Source organism: Lipophrys pholis (assembly GCF_963383615.2).
Source record: "Lipophrys pholis genome assembly, chromosome: 5".
In the NCBI taxonomy this organism is placed as follows: domain Eukaryota; kingdom Metazoa; phylum Chordata; class Actinopteri; order Blenniiformes; family Blenniidae; genus Lipophrys; species Lipophrys pholis.
Window position 1 is genome coordinate 33,913,469 of NC_137628.1, and position 19,115 is coordinate 33,932,583.

Below are 19,115 nucleotides of genomic sequence, written 5' to 3' on the forward strand. Positions count from 1 at the left end.
GCAGTGTAAAATAAGAGTCGGTCGCTGCTGCTTCAACCAATCAGATTTAGATATTGAGACTCAGGACCTTCTAGAAGGCCGAGGGTGACGTCAGTGTATTCCTGCCCTCTGATTGGCTGGTCAGAGAGTTCACTCTCCAGCTAGCTGACTGCATCTGGATCTCAAGGTGGAACAACATGACATTCACCAGCCTCAGCACTGGAACCACTGAGCCGGGCCTGAAAAGATGTTGATCAGTCTTCTGAAGCACACAAAGCTTTTTCTTACAGTCGCTCGTTTCCTTCGGAATCCCAGAGCAACAATCATCACATTGACAAACACCCGGTGCTGCGTTCAGCCCGGAAGAAAGTTCAATAGAGAACGATGGAGCTCTTAATGGAACAGGAACGACACACACACACACACACACACACACACACACACACACACACACACACACACACACACACACACACACACACACACACACACACACACACACACACACACACACACACACACACACACACACACACACACACACACACACACACACACACACACACACACACACTCACCCTGCACCAGAGTGTAGAAGGAGTCTATGGATGACAGGTTGGTCGTTATGGAAACGTCCTCGTCCCTCCCTGACGTTTCAATGTCCACAGCAACCGCTCCTGACGACATGTCGCCGTGGAGATTGGTGACCACGCCGGTGGGGAAGGTCACATTAGTCAGACGACCCTCGCTGTCATAGCTGCAAGGACGGGGACGATGCAGGAGGAGGAGGCGGGGGGGAAATGGACATTAGTTTCCATTACTGTAATGTGCCTGGTGGATTACAAGCACAAAACACTACATCTATCTGCATAACACACAGACACACACACACACACACACACACACACACACACACACACACACACACACACACACACACACACACACACACACACACACACACACACACACACACACACACACACTGCTTACTCGTAGAAGGTGGTCCAGCCAATCTGGATGCTCTTGGTAGCCAGTAAACCGCTGTTGCCATGGTAACTGAACAGTACCAGTTCCTGACCCTGAGCTGTGAGAGTCTTCAGACCTCCATTAGTCCCGATGGTCAGCCAGATGACCTACACACACACACACACACACACACACACACACACACACACACACACACACACACACACACACACACACACACACACACACACAGTTATTCTTCCTCCGATGTTTTGAATTATTGTTATTATTATTGTTATTATTATTATTATTGTTATTATAATGATAACCTGATTAGAAGTTTTCATTGTTATGATAATTACAGAAATAAAGTTCTTTTAATGGAAAAAACCTGGATTTTCTTTTCACCTTGTTGCCTGACTAAATTATTATACTTTCATGTCATTTTATTAAAGAAACAGGTCAACAGGCATTGACACCGATTTATTATGTATTTTCCATTTTAGCAATGTTCAAATCTATTATGTATTCTATCACATTATTTATACTTTAATATATTAGAATTACTTTCGTTTTCATTGTAACATATTGTGAATTACATTTTATAGTGTTTTTTTGCACTATATTAATGTAATATTTTTCACATTTCATATTTGACATATAAACTACTCGTCATTAACCCAAACCGTGATGAAAGTTCCTCCACCACCAATCTTTATCCTGTCCTCCATAAAGGACAGACTCTGTCCAGAGGACCAACCAAACCAGAACCTCTCCTCTCATTCCAACCTGCAGGTTCCTAAATCCTTCACAATAAAGTCCAGAAGTTTCCAGACAAACCATCAAACTGTTGATGGTTCCTGACTGACGCCATCTTGGGAAACCTGCCCCAAGGCATTGTGGGATATCAAAGATGGTAGCAGCTCCAGCCAGAACATCAACATTTGAAAAAGCTCCAGACTCCAGAAGAAAGAGTCTTGAATCCTGGAGAAAGTCTGGATGGAGTGAGACTGAAGCTTTTTCCTCAGAGAATCCAGATGTGCAGAGATCCAGAGGACAAACGGGATCTTGTGACACGAAGCCTCGGGAACCTTCAGGAGGTTCTGTGACGCTGAGACGTCAACAAACCGGGCATGTCCCGCCAAAATAAAATGCTGGAAATACCAGTTAGTGTGAGTCTGAAGAGGAACTTCCTTCATTAAGGTTTTTATTAGAGACGAACGTCAACAACTACTACTGGTTAGTACTGGATCCTAGATATTAGAATTTTCCCCCGTGAGGGTTCTGGTTGATAAACCCAAACTGGGTAGCAGCTGGTCTGACCTGATTATCGGGAGCGACCACACGGACCGGCATCCTGTTGGTGTCTCTGCGGATCCGCAGGGTGTTCCCACTGCTGTCCGTCACCGCCGTCACGTCCTCCTCGTTGCTGAGGGAGACACACCAAGGCAGCAGGGCCAAGAATGAATTATGTCTGACTGCAATATAGATGCTTCTGTAAGGTACTGCGGATCTATACACACACACACACGCACGCACACACGCATGCACGCACGCACGCATGCACGCACGCACGCACGCACGCACGCACGCACGCACGCACACACACACACCTGTAGCTGAAGTTGTACTTGTAGTCGCCGGTGACCAGAGACATGGTGAACTGGTGCGTTCCATTGGCGTCGAACACGTAGAGCTCCTGTGAAGCCGGAGACGCCACTTCATACGAGCTGGGACCCGAGGCCAGAGAGCCTGAGGACACACACACACACACACACACACACACACACACACACACACACACACACACACACACACACACACACACACACACACACACACACACACACACACACACACACACACACACACACACACATTCCTGTTGACTCGTGTGCTTGAAGAATATCTGGTTTGTTCTGGTAGCTCCATGGTTCCATTACTTCCAGCTGAACGTACTAAACTCCTGTTCACTGCCAGAAACAGGAGTTTGTTAACAATTTCTCCTGACAGCAACATCAAACATGTCCCGTCCATTGAATGTGTAGTTGTGTGGTTGTGTGGTGGTGTAACCTCACCTGTGGGCGGCTGGTTGTGTAGTTGTGTGGTTGTGTGGCGGTGTAACCTCACCTGTAGGAGGCTGGTTGTGCAGTTGTGCAGTTGTGTGGCGGTGTAACCTCACCTGTAGGAGGCTGGTTGTGTGGTTGTGTGGTGGTGTAACCTCACCTGTGGGCGGCTGGTTGTGTAGTTGTGTGGTTTTGTGGTGGTGTAACCTCACCTGTAGGAGGCTGGTTGTATAGTTGTGTGGTTTTGTGGTGGTGTAACCTCACCTGTAGGAGGCTGGTTGTATAGTTGTGTGGTTTTGTGGTGGTGTAACCTCACCTGTAGGAGGCTGGTTGTATAGTTGTGCAGTTGTGTGGCGGTGTAACCTCACCTGTAGGAGGCTGGTTGTGTGGTTGTGTGGTGGTGTAACCTCACCTGTGGGCGGCTGGTTGTGTAGTTGTGTGGTTTTGTGGTGGTGTAACCTCACCTGTGGGCGGCTGGTTGTGTAGTTGTGTGGTTTTGTGGTGGTGTAACCTCACCTGTAGGAGGCTGGTTGTATAGTTGTGCAGTTGTGTGGCGGTGTAACCTCACCTGTGGGCGGCTGGTTGCGCCTGATGGCTCGGATGCGGATGTTCCCCAGGTCGGCCAGGTACAGCGTGCCGTCCGGAGACACCACCAGGGACGAGGGACAGTTGAGGCGTGCGTCTTTAGCATAGCCGTCTCCGGTCTGGTAGCAGTCGCAGTTGGCATCGTTCTGCAGAGACCAGAGGATCGGTGAAAATGGCGGCGGCGTGCCGGAGCCGAACGGCGAGCCGCATCTGCTCGTACCTTGCAGTCGCAGTCCGATATCGCTCCGGCCAGGTGGGTGATTTCTCCGTCGGTCGACACCTGGTTTGATCAGACAGCAGGAGGACACGGTGAACAGACCGGGAATTTAACCAGACCGGAAGAATTGTCCGGGTCGGTCAGTGTGGATCACCTGTCGTATTCGGTGGATCTTCTTCTCGTCCGTCTCTGCGATGTAGAGGACGCCGCTGTAGGACAGGGCGATGGCGGTGGCGCCCTCCAGCATGGTCTGCACCGCCCGCTTCCCCAAGGTGTACTCAATCCCAGGTACCTGGCAGTGCATGGGACGGCCGGCCACGATCCGCACCTGCACACACACACACACACACACACACACACACACACACACACACACACACACACACACACACACACACACACACACACACACACACACACACACACACACACACACACACACACACACACACACACACACACACAGGCTCAGAACAGAAGCAGAACCTAGCAGCAGGTGGTCTGCAGGGTCAGAACTCACCTGCCGGTTCTCGGTGATCTGCAGCACCACGTTGTTGTCCAGGACGTAGATGGAGTTATCCATGGGGTTGACGGCCAGGTCAGTGGGCCACTCCAACCGCACCTGGATGAACGGATGAAAGAGTCTCACTTTTTGTCCAAATCTGCATGAAGACATGAACTCCTCAGTGGCCGTGTTTCTCTGCAGGTGGTCTGATCCACCCTCTCACTCTGCTCCAGCTGCTCCTCCACCCAGAGGACGGCTGGTTTGGTGTGAATGACTGCTACTCTCATTAAAACCTCAGGTCATAAACCACAACCAGCAGCTCCTTCTCTGCAGTTTTTTAAAAACACAGATTAGTTTTCTCTGTGTTGCACATGTTGATACCACATATTGATGCTAAAGAAAAAGGACTAATATTTGTGTTACTGCGCAGCCTTATATGGTGTGAGGAGAGTCACCGATCAGCTGGATGAAACGCTTCCTACATCCACAGATCGTCTATTATCACCGGACATGTTTCATTATTTCATCCTTTTCATGGCAGGTCGTTCTCGCCGCCACAGCAGCCCAGGCATGTTACCTGTCTGATGTGCATGCTGGTGTCGCAGGTCAGAGGTCGTGCAGAGGTCAGGTCGTTGCTGCCCAGAACCGTGGAGATGATCCCGTTACGATCCACCTTCCTGATCATCGTCCCGTCCACAAAGTAGATGAGCCCGTTTTTATCCACCGCGATCCCTGGGGGAGCAGGAACACACACACACACACACACACACACACACACACACACACACACACACACACACACACACACACACTGGAGTGTGACTCTCCTGTGGAGGCATCACGATGTCGCTGAAGCAGGTGAATCATAGAAGCTGATCTCAGGTCCCTGAAGTGATTTTAAACATTTCCAGCTCAGTTATCAGAGGTCTGAGGCGTCATCTCAGCCGAGGCGCCACAAACAGGTCAGCCTGATGTCGGGTCGGTTCAGTCAGGGTCAAAGAGGTGACACATAACAAACCTTCCACCTCTGCTGTTTATACAAAAGTTGTTTTCGCAAAAAGACCAGATCACGATACTGAGTCTGACCAGAACCAGAGTGCAGGTCAACCTGTGTGTGTGTGTGTGTGTGTGTGTGTGTGTGTGTGTGTGTGTGTGTGTGTGTGTGTGTGTGTGTGTGTGTGTGTGTGTGTGTGTGTGTGTGTGTGTGTGTGTGTGTACCTTTGGGTCCCAGGAGTTGTGCCTCGACAGCTTTCCTTCCGTCGCCACATCGAGCTTCATCGAAGGGAGGACACTGCTCACCTGTTCCAGCCACGACTTCTCCATTACCTGAACACACACACAGTTACTGGCTCGGCCCTGGGACCTCGTTGGGTGGCTGTGGATTGGAGCGGCGGCGCTCACTGGTGAGGTCTCGGGCGCCGCTCAGCATCTTGGGTCGATAGATCCGTCGTGAGTTGGTGTCAGACACGAACAGCTGGCCGGTGACCGGGTCGGTAGCTAAGTAGTAGCGGTGAGCAGGGTTGTTGCTGCAGAGGGAGGCAGGAAGTCAGTGGAGTTCATCCAAGACAAACTGTGGACTCTTTAAATGTAACGGGGACAATAAATGAAAGTTTGAATCAAAGATTTTGAAAGCAGCTGTGATTTGTGTCGCTGGTTTCAGTGATTTCAGTCCGGTGTGTTTCACAGAGGTGAGGTCAGAGGCGTCTGCCTCAGTTCCTCTCCTGATCCACTAAAGCAGGATCATTGAACTGAAGGACCAGAAACTCATTCTCTTCTAAATGTTTTCTAAAACCCCTGGCCAGCTCAGCTGGTAGAGCATGAGACTCAGTCTCAAGGTAGAGGGTTCATGTCCCACGCCGGGCGCCACCTTCCTGTGGGCTCTCCACCTTCCTGTGGGCTCCAAACCTGCAAGGTTCTTAATGGGTCAATGTGATCTGGGTGACGGTGCTCAGACTGACACCACCACCACCCGGGAACGGAGAAGAGGGAGGGATGTTTTCTAAAACCCTGAATGAAGTGAAGTTACTCTAACAGGTTGTAGACAGTTTTCAAACAGTGAATCTGGAAAAGCTTGACTCGAGGGACCTGCTACAAGCCACAGTCTTTCTACAGACCTGCTACAAGCCACAGTCTTTCTACAGACCTGCTGTAAGCCACAGTCTTTCTACAGACCTGCTGTAAGCCACAGTCTTTCTACAGACCTGCTACAAGCCACAGTCTTTCTACAGACCTGCTGTAAGCCACAGTCTTTCTACAGACCTGCTGTAAGCCACAGTCTTTCTACAGACTGGCAGAACGGTTTAGGAAAAGGCCTTAATGGTGAGTGACAAAAAACAAACTGACAGCGAAGCACCAGAAAGAAAAGCTGATGGACGTGAATCATTTTTCAAAATAAATCTAAATGCAGACGAACAGAAATTTCAATGTACATTTTGAAAATAAAACATTTTATTCTGTCTTTGTGGTCCGGCACCAAATGATCCAACGGGCCGTTTCCAGCTCCAGGACTGAACTGCTCTGCAGCTCTGCAGCTTCACCACAGCAGAAAACCCTTTTCCTCGTCTTCACACGGCGGGACGTAACCCCTTGACGTCTGTTGTCTCAAATTTGCAACAAACTGCCCCCGAATGGCGTGAGTGCATGATCAATAGGAACCTTCTCCCATCACTAGTTTCTTATAGAACGTGGCCTACGTGTGATTTATTGATCCTCCCCTCTAACTCTCACTCTAATTCAGAACCCTAACTCTACGCCTCGACAAGAACAATGAATATCTTTCTTGTATTCCACAAGTAAGAGTAAAATCCAGCTGGAGAAAACTGTTCACCAACTGTTTGTCGGAGATCCGGTTCTCCTCGGTCTTACAGTGAAAATAATTAAAACATATTTTGTGGCATCAATGTCTAACCCTAACCACAACTCATGACCCTACCACTAACGCTGGCCCCACACTAGGTTCTATGGACCAATTAACAATCTTAACATCATTTAGCATCAGCTTGAAAGCAAAAACACAAATAAGTATTTGTTTTATATAATTGTAAATAAATGCAGGCGTCAATGTTTGATGTGGTAACTGATGAATCTGATCTGATGAATCTGTCTCTGTTTATCTACAGTAAACTGGAGTTGTGTGTATATTTGCTCACACTTTATATTTCATGTCGGTACTGGATTACTTTAGTTGTTTTTAATGAATCCAAGTCTTTTTAATGAATGTGAGACATGCGTTTATTAGAATGATCATGTTGTAATTTTGAATGCTGAAAAATGTCAGATCTGGCAACCCCACCCCAGAAGTCTCCAGAATAGAGAGAAAGGTGAAGAAGCACTGCAACACATTAAACAGTCTGCAGTGAAGACAGGATGAGTGGAGGAAACAGAACTCATGATAATGAAGAACTGGAAAGTGAGTCTGAAACACACCGAGGCTGGAGGATAACACTGGATGATCCTGTGTGTGTGTGTGTGTGTGTGTGTGTGTGTGTGTGTGTGTGTGTGTGTGTGTGTGTGTGTGTGTGTGTGTCTGTGTGTGAGACACTCTGGAGATGACACATGCCATGCTGTCATGTGAAATCCATCTCGCACATGCACACGCACACGCACACGCACACGCACACACACACACACACACACACACACACACACACACACACACACACACACACACACACACACACACACACACACACACGGGGTGGCTGTGTTGTGCCGGTTTGTTCTTGCCTCCAGCCTAAAGTCTCTGCGGCGGCTGATAATCAGCAGATGATCACAGGCTGTTAATTAAAACAGCTAAAAATAGACACTCTGTGTTTGTGAGCACCATTTCGTTCGCGAGGCACCGAAAAGATTCAATCACAGGAATCACAACGAGATTCAAATGATTCGATGGTGACAGCACTGAGTAATAATTAAACCCACACAAGGTGATTTTTAGCAAGTTGCCAGGTCTTGTAAGACCTCAGCATAGAGGGTCAGAGCCACCAACAGGAGGAATATCCTCTGGATGTTAGTGGGAGTGGCTGCAGAATGTCGTCTGCTCCACACTTTGTTTTACAGGAAAGTCCAGGAAATGACTGATCTAATCAAGCTTTGGTAAAATGTTCTTCTTTGTAGATCAATGAAATGCAAGCAAAGCAAAGTGAACTCTATCTGCAATTTAACACATCTTTAATTGGCCATCTTTAATGTTCCATTGACTGGAAGCCTCTCGTTGCAGCTCTCTGTGGGACAATATTAAATTGCACATTAAAATGACTCAATACACCATCTTGTGGTACAAAGTGGTATTACAGAGTAGTTGATTGGCCATGTAGTCATTGTTGGTAAATTTATTGTTTTATTATGTTAACTGCTTATATGGCATCGTATAAACAGCTGGGCTGTGATGAATCAGTGGAAACAGTTTCAAGTTGGTCAACAAGCGGTGTGTCCTAATAGCCCCTCCTATCTCCTAATAGCCCCTCCTATCTCCTAATAGTCCCTCCTATCTCCTAATAGCCCCTCCTATCTCCTAATAGCCCCTCCTATCTCCTAATAGCCCCTCCTATCTCCTAATAGCCCCTCCTATCTCCTAATAGTCCCTCCTATCTCCTAATAGCCCCTCCTATCTCCTAATAGCCCCTCCTATCTCCTAATAGCCCCTCCTATCTCCTAATAGCCCTCCTATCTCCTAATAGTCCCTCCTATCTCCTAATAGCCCCTCCTATCTCCTAATAGCCCTCCTATCTCCTAATAGTCCCTCCTATCTCCTAATAGTCCCTCCTATCTCCTAATAGCCCTCCTATCTCCTAATAGTCCCTCCTATCTCCTAATAGCCCCTCTATCTCCTAATAGTCCCTCCTATCTCCTAATAGCCCTCCTATCTCCTAATAGCCCTCCTATCTCCTAATAGTCCCTCCTATCTCCTAATAGTCCCTCCTATCTCCTAATAGTCCCTCCTATCTCCTAATAGCCCCTCTATCTCCTAATAGCCCCTCCTATCTCCTAATAGTCCCTCATATCTCCTAATAGTCCCTCCTATCTCCTAATAGCCCCTCCTATCTCCTAATAGCCCCTCCTATCTCCTAATAGTTCCTCCTATCTCCTTTCCTATCCACTTCTCTTTAACCCCAGAAGTGTTGAAGTGGCAGCCATGATAAGGAGGGTTGGAATTCTCACTAAGCTGAGGAAAGGAGGCTCAATCCTTTAGAACCTCCTTCAGCTGGTCTGATTGTCAAAACCACATGCTCACCTTTCACTAACTCCTTAACGAAGCCTCCTAACACCTTTCACTAACTCCTTAACGAAGCCTCCTAACACCTTTCACTAACTCCTTAACGAAGCCTCCTAACACCTTTCACTAACTCCTTAACGAAGCCTCCTAACACCTTTCACTAACTCCTTTAGGAAGCCTCCTAACACCTTTCACTAACTCCTTAACGAAGCCTCCTAACACCTTTCACTAACTCCTTAACGAAGCCTCCTAACACCTTTACTAACTCCTTTAGGAAGCCTCCTAACACCTTTCCTTAACTCCTTTAGGAAGCCTCCTAACACCTTTACTAACTCCTTTAGGAAGCCTCCTAACACCTTTACTAACTCCTTTAGGAAGCCTCCTAACACCTTTCACTAACTCCTTTAGGAAGCCTCCTAACACCTTTCCTTAACTCCTTTAGGAAGCCTCCTAACTCCTTTCCTTAACTCCTTTAGGAAGCCTCCTAACACCTTTCACTAACTCCTTTAGGAAGTCTCCTAACACCTTTCACTAACTCCTTTAGGAAGCCTCCTAACACCTTTCACTAACTCCTTTAGGAAGCCTCCTAACACCTTTCCTTAACTCCTTTAGGAAGCCTCCTAACACCTTTCTTTAACTCCTTTAGGAAGCCTCCTAACACCTTTACTAACTCCTTTAGGAAGCCTCCTAACACCTTTCTTTAACTCCTTTAGGAAGCCTCCTAACACCTTTCACTAACTCCTTTAGGAAGCCTCCTAACACCTTTCCTTAACTCCTTAACGAAGCCTCCTAACACCTTTCACTAACTCCTTAACGAAGCCTCCTAACACCTTTCACTAACTCCTTAACGAAGCCTCCTAACACCTTTCCTTAACTCCTTTAGGAAGCCTCCTAACTCCTTTCCTTAACTCCTTTAGGAAGCCTCCTAACACCTTTCACTAACTCCTTTAGGAAGCCTCCTAACACCTTTCTTTAACTCCTTTAGGAAGCCTCCTAACACCTTTCACTAACTCCTTTAGGAAGCCTCCTAACACCTTTCTTTAACTCCTTTAGGAAGCCTCCTAACACCTTTCCTTAACTCCTTTAGGAAGCCTCCTAACACCTTTCCTTAACTCCTTTAGGAAGCCTCCTAACACCTTTCTTTAACTCCTTTAGGAAGCCTCCTAACACCTTTCTTTAACTCCTTTAGGAAGCCTCCTAACACCTTTCCTTAACTCCTTTAGGAAGCCTCCTAACACCTTTCCTTAACTCCTTTAGGAAGCCTCCTAACACCTTTCACTAACTCCTTTAGGAAGCCTCCTAACACCTTTCACTAACTCCTTTAGGAAGTCTCCTAACACCTTTCCTTAACTCCTTAACGAAGCCTCCTAACACCTTTCCTTAACTCCTTTAGGAAGCCTCCTAACACCTTTCTTTAACTCCTTTAGGAAGCCTCCTAACACCTTTCACTAACTCCTTTAGGAAGCCTCCTAACACCTTTCACTAACTCCTTTAGGAAGCCTCTTAACACCTTTCCGTAACTCATTTAGGAAGTCTCCTAACACCTTTCCTTAACTCCTTAACGAAGCCTCCTAACACCTTTCCTTAATCCCGTGACATCATCCACACGGTGAAGGAGAAGTGGATCGGAAAGGAGATAGGAATGACTATTGGGGAGAACCCAAGGTCTTGTGAGGAAAAACAGTTTTATCATGTTTCTCTTTAAAATGTCTCATGAAGCTCAGCTTTCCGGCGTGCAGACAGTCCATTCAGGGGAGGCTGATTGTGTCCGTCCAGCCTGAAGACGAGCGCGACATGAGGACTGATGAAGACGTGACTGGACGGAGAAGAGGAAGAAGGACAGCAGGAGGTAAGCCAGGGAGAGGTTGACGATAAGACAGAGGAGAAGCTGGAGGAGAAGTTGGAGCTCGTCAGAACCGGGTTCATGGGAACCAGCAGCACCAGCTGGAGGCTCCAGTGACCCCAGACCGCCTCAACCAGGATCCAGGATCCAGGATCCAGGATCCAGGATCCAGGATTCAAGGCCTCCAGCGTCAAACACCAGTCACAGTTCTAATGATGGACTTTGAGAGAAACTCGCTGCGTTTTGGGAAGATTGCTTCAGAGGAACACTTGGCGTCGGTTTAGTCCCCAAAGTCAGAAAACAAATTGAATGAAACCAGAGATCAATACTGGGATCTACTGGACAGTAGAAGAGGACTTTCTTCATTTAAAGCACAGCCTGTATTTCCAGGACAACAAGTCCCATCTGTCTCCGCTGGTCTCTTCTTCACCCAGCAGTTCCTTCTCTCCGTTTGCTTTCTATCTTTGAATTCGGCATCCTTTTCTCTTTGGAGACTTTTTTCTTGTTCTGTCACAGAAACCCGGCACTCATGGAGGTTTTTCTTTGGGACTGGAGCAGCTCTCTGTGGTCTGCTGGCTTTTCTGGATCCAAGTCATCCGAGGATGAACCCAAAGTCAGAGAACTGATCCACTGCCTGGGGAACTATGAAGCCCCATTCAGAGCCACGGGACATGGAACGTCCCGAGGTGGAACTTTCTGAAAACGCTTTGGCGACGTCTCCTTGTAGACACTGAAACACTGCTCTTAGTCCTGGTCCTGGTCCTGGTCCAGATCCTGATCCTGGTCCTGATTCTGGTCCTGATTCTGGTCCTGGACCTGATTCTGGTCCTGGTCCTGGTCCAGATCCTGGTCCTGATTCTGGTCCTGGTCCTGATTCTGGTCCTGGACCTGATTCTGGTCCTGATTCTGGTCCTGGTCCTGATCCAGATCCTGATCCTGGTCCTGATTCTGGTCCTGGACCTGATTCTGGTCCTGGTCCTGATTCTGGTCCTGGTCCAGATCCTGGTCCTGATTCTGGTCCTGGTCCTGATTCTGGTCCTGGACCTGATTCTGGTCCTGATTCTGGTCCTGGTCCTGATCCAGATCCTGATCCTGGTCCTGATTCTGGTCCTGGACCTGATTCTGGTCCTGGTCCTGGTCCTGATTCTGGTCCTGGACCTGATTCTGGTCCTGATTCTGGTCCTGGTTGTGCACATGCTCAGTAGATCTCTACTCAGATCTACAATCAGAACAAGGTTTCCTCCATCGTGCCGTGACTCAGTCCAGATTCTAATCTGATTGGTCATTAAAGGTTTTTGTAAATCTTGATGCCGTCACGGGACAATCAGTAAAAATATATATATACTGTATATCAAAAATAACGTGTTAATTTAATTAATTGATTAGAAACGTTTAACTCGTAATTTTTTTTTACGTAATAAACGCAGTTTTGTTCACTTCCGTTTTTTTTTTATTAAACTTTTTACTCCCTGACCGGAGCCGCCTCATGAGCAGCGTCTCTGGGCGCAGCACCATGACTCCAGAGCAGCATAGTACCCAGTGGAATAATATTAAGGCAGAAAGATCCACTTTAAAAAGTTCTCTGACGCTGATGAGAAAGTGAAAGTCATTAGCTTTAATTTGAAAAGCTGAATTTAACGACCACAGAAGTAATTCTGCAGCTAAACAGCAGGTTGCCATGTTGGCTGACCAGGAGACTCCAAACTGTTAAAGCTGTCCCTGGCTCTCCTCTATACTGTGTGTGTGTGTGTGTGTGTGTGTGTGTGTGTGTGTGTATTCCAGTATATTATTGCCACTTAGTTCATGTAATAAGTTAAAACTTTGTTTCTAGAAATATTAAATTCTCAAAGTGGTGGAGCTGCACTCTAACATACCCCAGAATGATGTTAGATGTTTATTAATGAATTTATTTATGTCTTTATTATTTTGTTGATCTTAGAGAGAAACAGTTTCATGCAAAGCTAAAAGGAGGTTATAGAAATAGTCTTTGAATTTAAATATAGTCTGCGGGCTGAGTCGACATTAATTCTGTGGTTTTCTATGAATAAATATCCAGTACAAGCTTCAGTCTTCAGTAGAAAAACATCGCGATTAATCGCAATTAATTACAGAAAATTGTGCAATTATGTATTTTAATCGATTGACAGCACGAATATATATATATATATATATATAAAATATATTAAACAAAAAAAAAGAAAAAAATATATATATATAGAGAGAGAGAGAGATAGAGAGATAGAGAGAGAGAGAGAGAGACGTAGACATATATATGTATCCACACTTCAGTCTGACTGGAGGAAAACTGTGTTCTAGAAATATAATTAGCTGTTTAGAAGGACGTGACCTGGTGTCAGTGTACTGAGGAGGACCCAGGCAGGAGCCCTGAGGGACTCCTTATGTCACGTTGAAGCACTGGGCTCAAAGCACTTTGCAGTCTGAGATTCAGAAGCAGGTGAAAGCAGAAGTGGGAGTTCTTCTAATGGCAGACAGGAAGTCAGACTGGACGTCTCTTCATGAGTCTCAGAGCTGCTGCAGCAAAACCTTTCTGTCATCAAAGACACGAGAGAGAGTACTGAATGAAATAAGAGAGAAAGAAGGAATGTGGTACAGGACTGAGACGTTAAAGCCTAAAGGAAGTTATCAGCGCAGCATTTCTGCTTCCCGTCTTCCAGAATCTCTGTTTTGTTAGGAAAAGGATTTATGCTTCAATGTTTGAAATGTGTTTTGTGGCAGGAAGCTGGAAGCTTTGAGGGTCGGTCTGTTGTGTCGGTTGGTCGATGAAGATGTGAAGTAATACTGTGACTTAGTCTTTCACTTCTGACAGCTTCATCCCCGTTTACTAATGACTTTCATTCTTTGGTCTGTTTCACAGAAACGTACTGCTCTTAATCCCTCCAACAATTCAAACACTAACAAATCAATCCTGGACCCAAAGTGATGCAAACATGTTTTTGAATCAGAAATATTTAAAGTGCATTCATGACAACGTGTCTACTGCAATATTTCTGCTGAGAGACGTCGGTGGAAAGGAAGGAGCACTTTCTTTATTTCCTGGCTGCTCCTGATGACTTCTTTATGACTGATTGCTCATTGTTGGTTGATAATTGTCATCTTTTTGAGCTTTTTTGTTTGAGTGTAGTTTCATCTTTGCCTTTTTGCTCTACTTCTTTTCACCCGTTGGTTTTAGTTCACTGGAAGCCAATTTACCCTGTTGATCCTTGTTTGTTTGGGTTTTTTGCTGCACTTTTGGGATATAATTGTTTAATTGGATGAAAATAAATAACTTTGTCAACAAGATTTCCATCATCACGTATGTTGTGTCCCCCTTTTTTGTGACTGCAGAATGTGTCAGTAAAGGTTTGTACAATCCTCAACATGCTGCCATATAAAGCATCAGGAGGACTTGTACACATGTTGCTCTATTTCTCATTCTGAGAGGAAACAGTGAAAGACGAATGAAGGATGTGAACCATCAACCTTTACCAGCAGAACTGATATGAGAGTTTGAACTATTTCATTCTGTTCTTCTGGGAATGTGATGAATTGATGAGACGGAACAGAACAACCATCCGGCATGTGAGGATGACTTTGAGAGGATGAAGAGCTGCTCTTTATGCCTTTTTCCTTCAAGGTCTTTTGTTGTACTTCAATCAGTTTAATGAGAGAAACAATAACGACAGAGCGGCATGTGATGGCAGAGGAGGAGAAGAGGAGGATTAGTCGCTCTTACCTATGTCTGAAATCTTTGTTTCTTTAATACAGAGGCAGAAAACAGAAGAAAGAAGAGTTAGTGGGTCGATCAGTGGAGGAAAAACATTACAACAGAACACAGAGCGGAGAAAGTCCGAGTCAGAAGAATCAGGAGGAAAAGATTTCAGACGGCCGGAGAAGTGATGAGAAAAAGTGAGATTTCCTTCAGAGCTCCGCTGCTCGTTCATGGAAGACATCTTCAAATTATTATTTATTTAGGAATTAATGTCACACATAATGATTCTTTATGTGTGACAGTCTGGCCCGAAATCTATCCTGCCTTTGTCCTCCAGCTTGGTGCTGGGAGGAAACGGGCCAGAGGCTCCTTAAGGTCCACAGTACAAACCTGGCTGCAGTAAGCCCCGCCCCCCGCCCCGCCCCCCCCGTACCTCAGCTCCATGACGCTGGTCACATTCCCAGAGGGGAAGATCCTCCTGATGTAGTTGAAGTCTCCCACGAAGACGCTGCCGTCGGCGCCACAAGCCAGAGCCAGCGGCGCCAGCAGCTTGTTGCCCTCCGCCTGCCCGTTACAGCTGGGGCAGGAGATGCTGCGGCGCCGGCCGTTTCCTGCCACGACACATGGGCGGCCATGATTATTAACACTTTCTGCTCTCAAGGAGGAGCGAGAGAGACGGCGGTGTGGGCGTCATGCAACAGGAAAACCACCGGCAACTATGACTGTCAATAAAAGAAAAGCTCAAATCTAAAGTAAAGTCAGATCCGACAGAAGAAGATTAAAGTCTCCTGAAACCAGAAACATCAAAATACACATGTTGATACGGGGTCAATCCAGAGTCAGCTGCTCCATCCTATAGAGGACCCTTCACTACACAACTAACATGAAACCAGAAGCTCCACTGGAAAAACTCAAGAAAACTGTCCAGTACTCAGCCGACACCACAGGAAAGTACTGATGGTACTGCTCCATGTAAAGAGAAACGACAGGATGCATCTGAAATTAAAGACTGAAATGAAAACTAACCTGTGAACATGGACATTGGACAAGAACTACATGGATGGAAAATGGAAAAGTCAACTCCTCAGTTCATAAGACCGGAAGATGTAATCAAACTGGGAGGTCACCCCACACACACACACACACACACACACACACACACACACACACACACACACACACACACACACACACACACACACACACACACACACACACACACACACACACACACACACACACACACACACACACACACACACACACACACACACACACACACACACACACACACACAGCACAGCGACTTAGAAGGAAAGACGGAGGCTTGCATGAAAATCAGACTGACAGGAGTTATAGAGTCGCTACCAGATAGATCTGGAGCCTCGGGGAGGGGATGACAGGAAACCACAGCAGCTGAACAACAAACTGAACAAGACTGAAGAGAAGTGATGTTTGTTCACTAAACCAAAGAACAGCAGCACGTATGAAAGAAGAGCAGCTCTGCAGCTCAAATGTCAGATAAACAACAACCAAAGTAGAAAGAGCAGAAAGACAGAGCAGCCATCGGTCCCACCATCACTTCACCAACACCAGAGGAGCGGAGCTTCATCGTCTGTACTGTCTGTACTGTCTGTACTGTCTGTACTGTCTGTACTGTCTGTACTTACCCATGATGCTGCTGATGACTGGAGGCTGCTGGGAAATGAAAATGTTCTCTCCGTTGCCTTTATAGAGGATTCCTGGTGGAAACACAAGACCAGAGACAGTTAATCTACAATCTGCTGTGACGGCTGACGGGATCTGCAGTGGGTCTGCTACCTGAGCTGATATCACCTGTTATCACCTGACGGACGCTCTGCAGAACACCTGAGCTGCTAGACGTCTCTAACAGTCGGTATCTGGTTCAGTAGAACCCAGAACCAGAACCAGAACCAGGTCCAGAAAACTGGCAGTGGAGTGTCTGTTGTAGACCTGAAGCTAACAGAGTTTAGCTCTAAAGCTAACAGCATTTAGCTCTAAAGCTAACAGCATTTAGCTCTGAAGCTAACAGCGTTTAGCTCTAAAGCTAACAGCATTTAGCTCTGAAGCTAACAGCGTTTAGCTCTAAAGCTAACAGCATTTAGCTCTGAAGCTAACAGCATTTAGCTCTAAAGCTAACAGCATTTAGCTCTGAAGCTAACAGCGTTCAGACCTGAAGCTAACAGCGTTTAGCTCTGAAGCTAACAGCGTTTAGCTCTGAAGCTAGCAGCGTTCAGTCAAATATTGTAATTCCTTTTAACAGCACATCACTTTTAATAACCAATGTAAATAATTGTGTTCTTAAAATAAACAGTTTAGGGGATATGGGACATCCTTGACGGATACCAAGAGAAATTTTGAAGCGAGATGATATTCCAGGGTTGAGTGATACAGCGCCGTAAATATCTGAATAAAACATCTTAATAATGTCACACAATTTATTTCCAAAGCCCATAATTTTTAGGTTTTCAATTAAAAAGGGATGTTCAAGATGTTTAAGAAGCACAAAGCTCTTGATTCTAGATTAACCAGCCTGAGCTGCTCTATCTAGACAGTAAGATGATTTTCTAGATTAACCAGCCTGAGCAGCTCTATCTAGACAGTAAGATGATTTTCTAGATTAACCAGCCTGAGCAGCTCTATCTAGACAGTAACATGAAGCAGGAACATGAATTAACAAAGAAGCAACAACAAAAGAGGAACATGATTTTTAAAGTTTGAGCAAATGATGACAGAGAACAAGCAACTTCAGAAGCTCCTTTAGTGAGGAGTGGAAGTGTGTGTGTGTGTGTGTGTGTGTGTGTGTGTGTGTGTGTGTGTGTGTGTGTGTGTGTGTGTGTGTGGTTTGTCCACTGGGTGTGGCCGGTTTCGTTGTGGGGGGACCTGCAGCGACACCCTGGGGCCCGAGGCCATATTGGTAGACTTTTAATAACCCGCCCCCAAAATAAAAATAAAAAATAAAGGAAAGAATGAGAGAGAGAGAGAGAGAGAGAGAGAGAGAGAGAGAGAGAGAGAGAGAGAGAGAGAGAGAGAGAGAGAGAGAGAGAGAGAGAGAGATGAGTGGATGTCACTACACACCTTCCTGAATAAGTTCCGATATACTTTATTGTCCCTGTGGGGATCTATTTAATCAGTCTGAACTGCAGTACAGGTATTGGGTGTAATTTAAGGTGTAATTGTGGAACAAAGCTGCAGTGAATCCACTTGAAAAGTGACCCAGAGGAACCTGGGTCATGTAGGAATGGACAGGACAGGAACCTGCTGCAGTTTGATGAAAACTATTTGACCTGACTTTCTAGGAAATGTTCTGCCTGTACAGTTATATAATGATTTATATAATGACGATCATCACGTCAATATGGGCCACAGACAGTACAGTGTACACTATTTTTAAAAAATGAACATAAGCTGCACCAACCATATTTAAAACAATATATATATATATATATATATATATATATATATATATATATATATATATATATATATTGTGTCCAGGTTGTAACAGGACATGAATTACACTGGGAGAGTGCAGGTTGTTGTTTTTTAAGAAAAAAACAAGTTTTAAACACTGCTACCGTGGTGGGGCGATGGACTGGACTGGAGGGGAGAGAGAGAGAGAGAGAGAGAGAGAGAGAGAGAGAGGTGGAGAGAGAGAGAGAGAGAGAGAGAGAGAGAGGTGGAGAGAGAGGTGGAGAGAGAGGTGGAGAGAGAGAGAGAGAGAGAGAGAGAGAGAGAGAGAGAGAGAGAGAGAGAGAGGTGGAGAGAGAGGTGGAGAGAGCGAGAGAGAGAGAGAGAGAGAGGTGGAGAGAGAGAGAGAGAGAGAGAGAGAGAGAGAGAGAGAGAGAGAGAGAGAGAGAGAGAGGGGGGGGGGGTAGAGAGAGAATTTGAATGTATTGTAAGGAAAGCCCTTTGAGATGCTACATCTCGTTTCCAAAGGAACAGAAGATAAACAGGTGACCTGCAGTTTCACTAACCAGCACTAACTAAACAGGATAATCACCTG

At 46.0% G+C, this 19,115-nt stretch overlaps 1 protein-coding gene across 2 annotated transcripts in view; it reads right to left on the reverse strand.

The window, feature by feature from the left end:
* The window catches only part of tenm3 (teneurin transmembrane protein 3), a gene marked incomplete at its 5' end in the record, with an annotated part of 291,642 nt that overhangs the window by 31,569 nt on the left and 240,958 nt on the right, over positions 1 to 19,115 (reverse strand). Inside the window, 14 exons of one of the 2 annotated variants that reach the window (XM_080464333.1) lie at positions 558 to 736; positions 973 to 1,115; positions 2,272 to 2,377; positions 2,562 to 2,700; positions 3,583 to 3,745; positions 3,820 to 3,879; positions 3,971 to 4,144; positions 4,337 to 4,438; positions 4,899 to 5,053; positions 5,540 to 5,647; positions 5,723 to 5,847; positions 15,113 to 15,133; positions 15,522 to 15,699; positions 16,759 to 16,830. In XM_080464333.1, coding sequence (XP_080320459.1) covers positions 558 to 736; positions 973 to 1,115; positions 2,272 to 2,377; positions 2,562 to 2,700; positions 3,583 to 3,745; positions 3,820 to 3,879; positions 3,971 to 4,144; positions 4,337 to 4,438; positions 4,899 to 5,053; positions 5,540 to 5,647; positions 5,723 to 5,847; positions 15,113 to 15,133; positions 15,522 to 15,699; positions 16,759 to 16,830 — 1,725 coding nt within the window. The remainder of the gene's footprint in view (positions 1 to 557; positions 737 to 972; positions 1,116 to 2,271; positions 2,378 to 2,561; positions 2,701 to 3,582; positions 3,746 to 3,819; positions 3,880 to 3,970; positions 4,145 to 4,336; positions 4,439 to 4,898; positions 5,054 to 5,539; positions 5,648 to 5,722; positions 5,848 to 15,112; positions 15,134 to 15,521; positions 15,700 to 16,758; positions 16,831 to 19,115) is intronic. The other variant, XM_080464332.1, reaches the window with a different exon arrangement.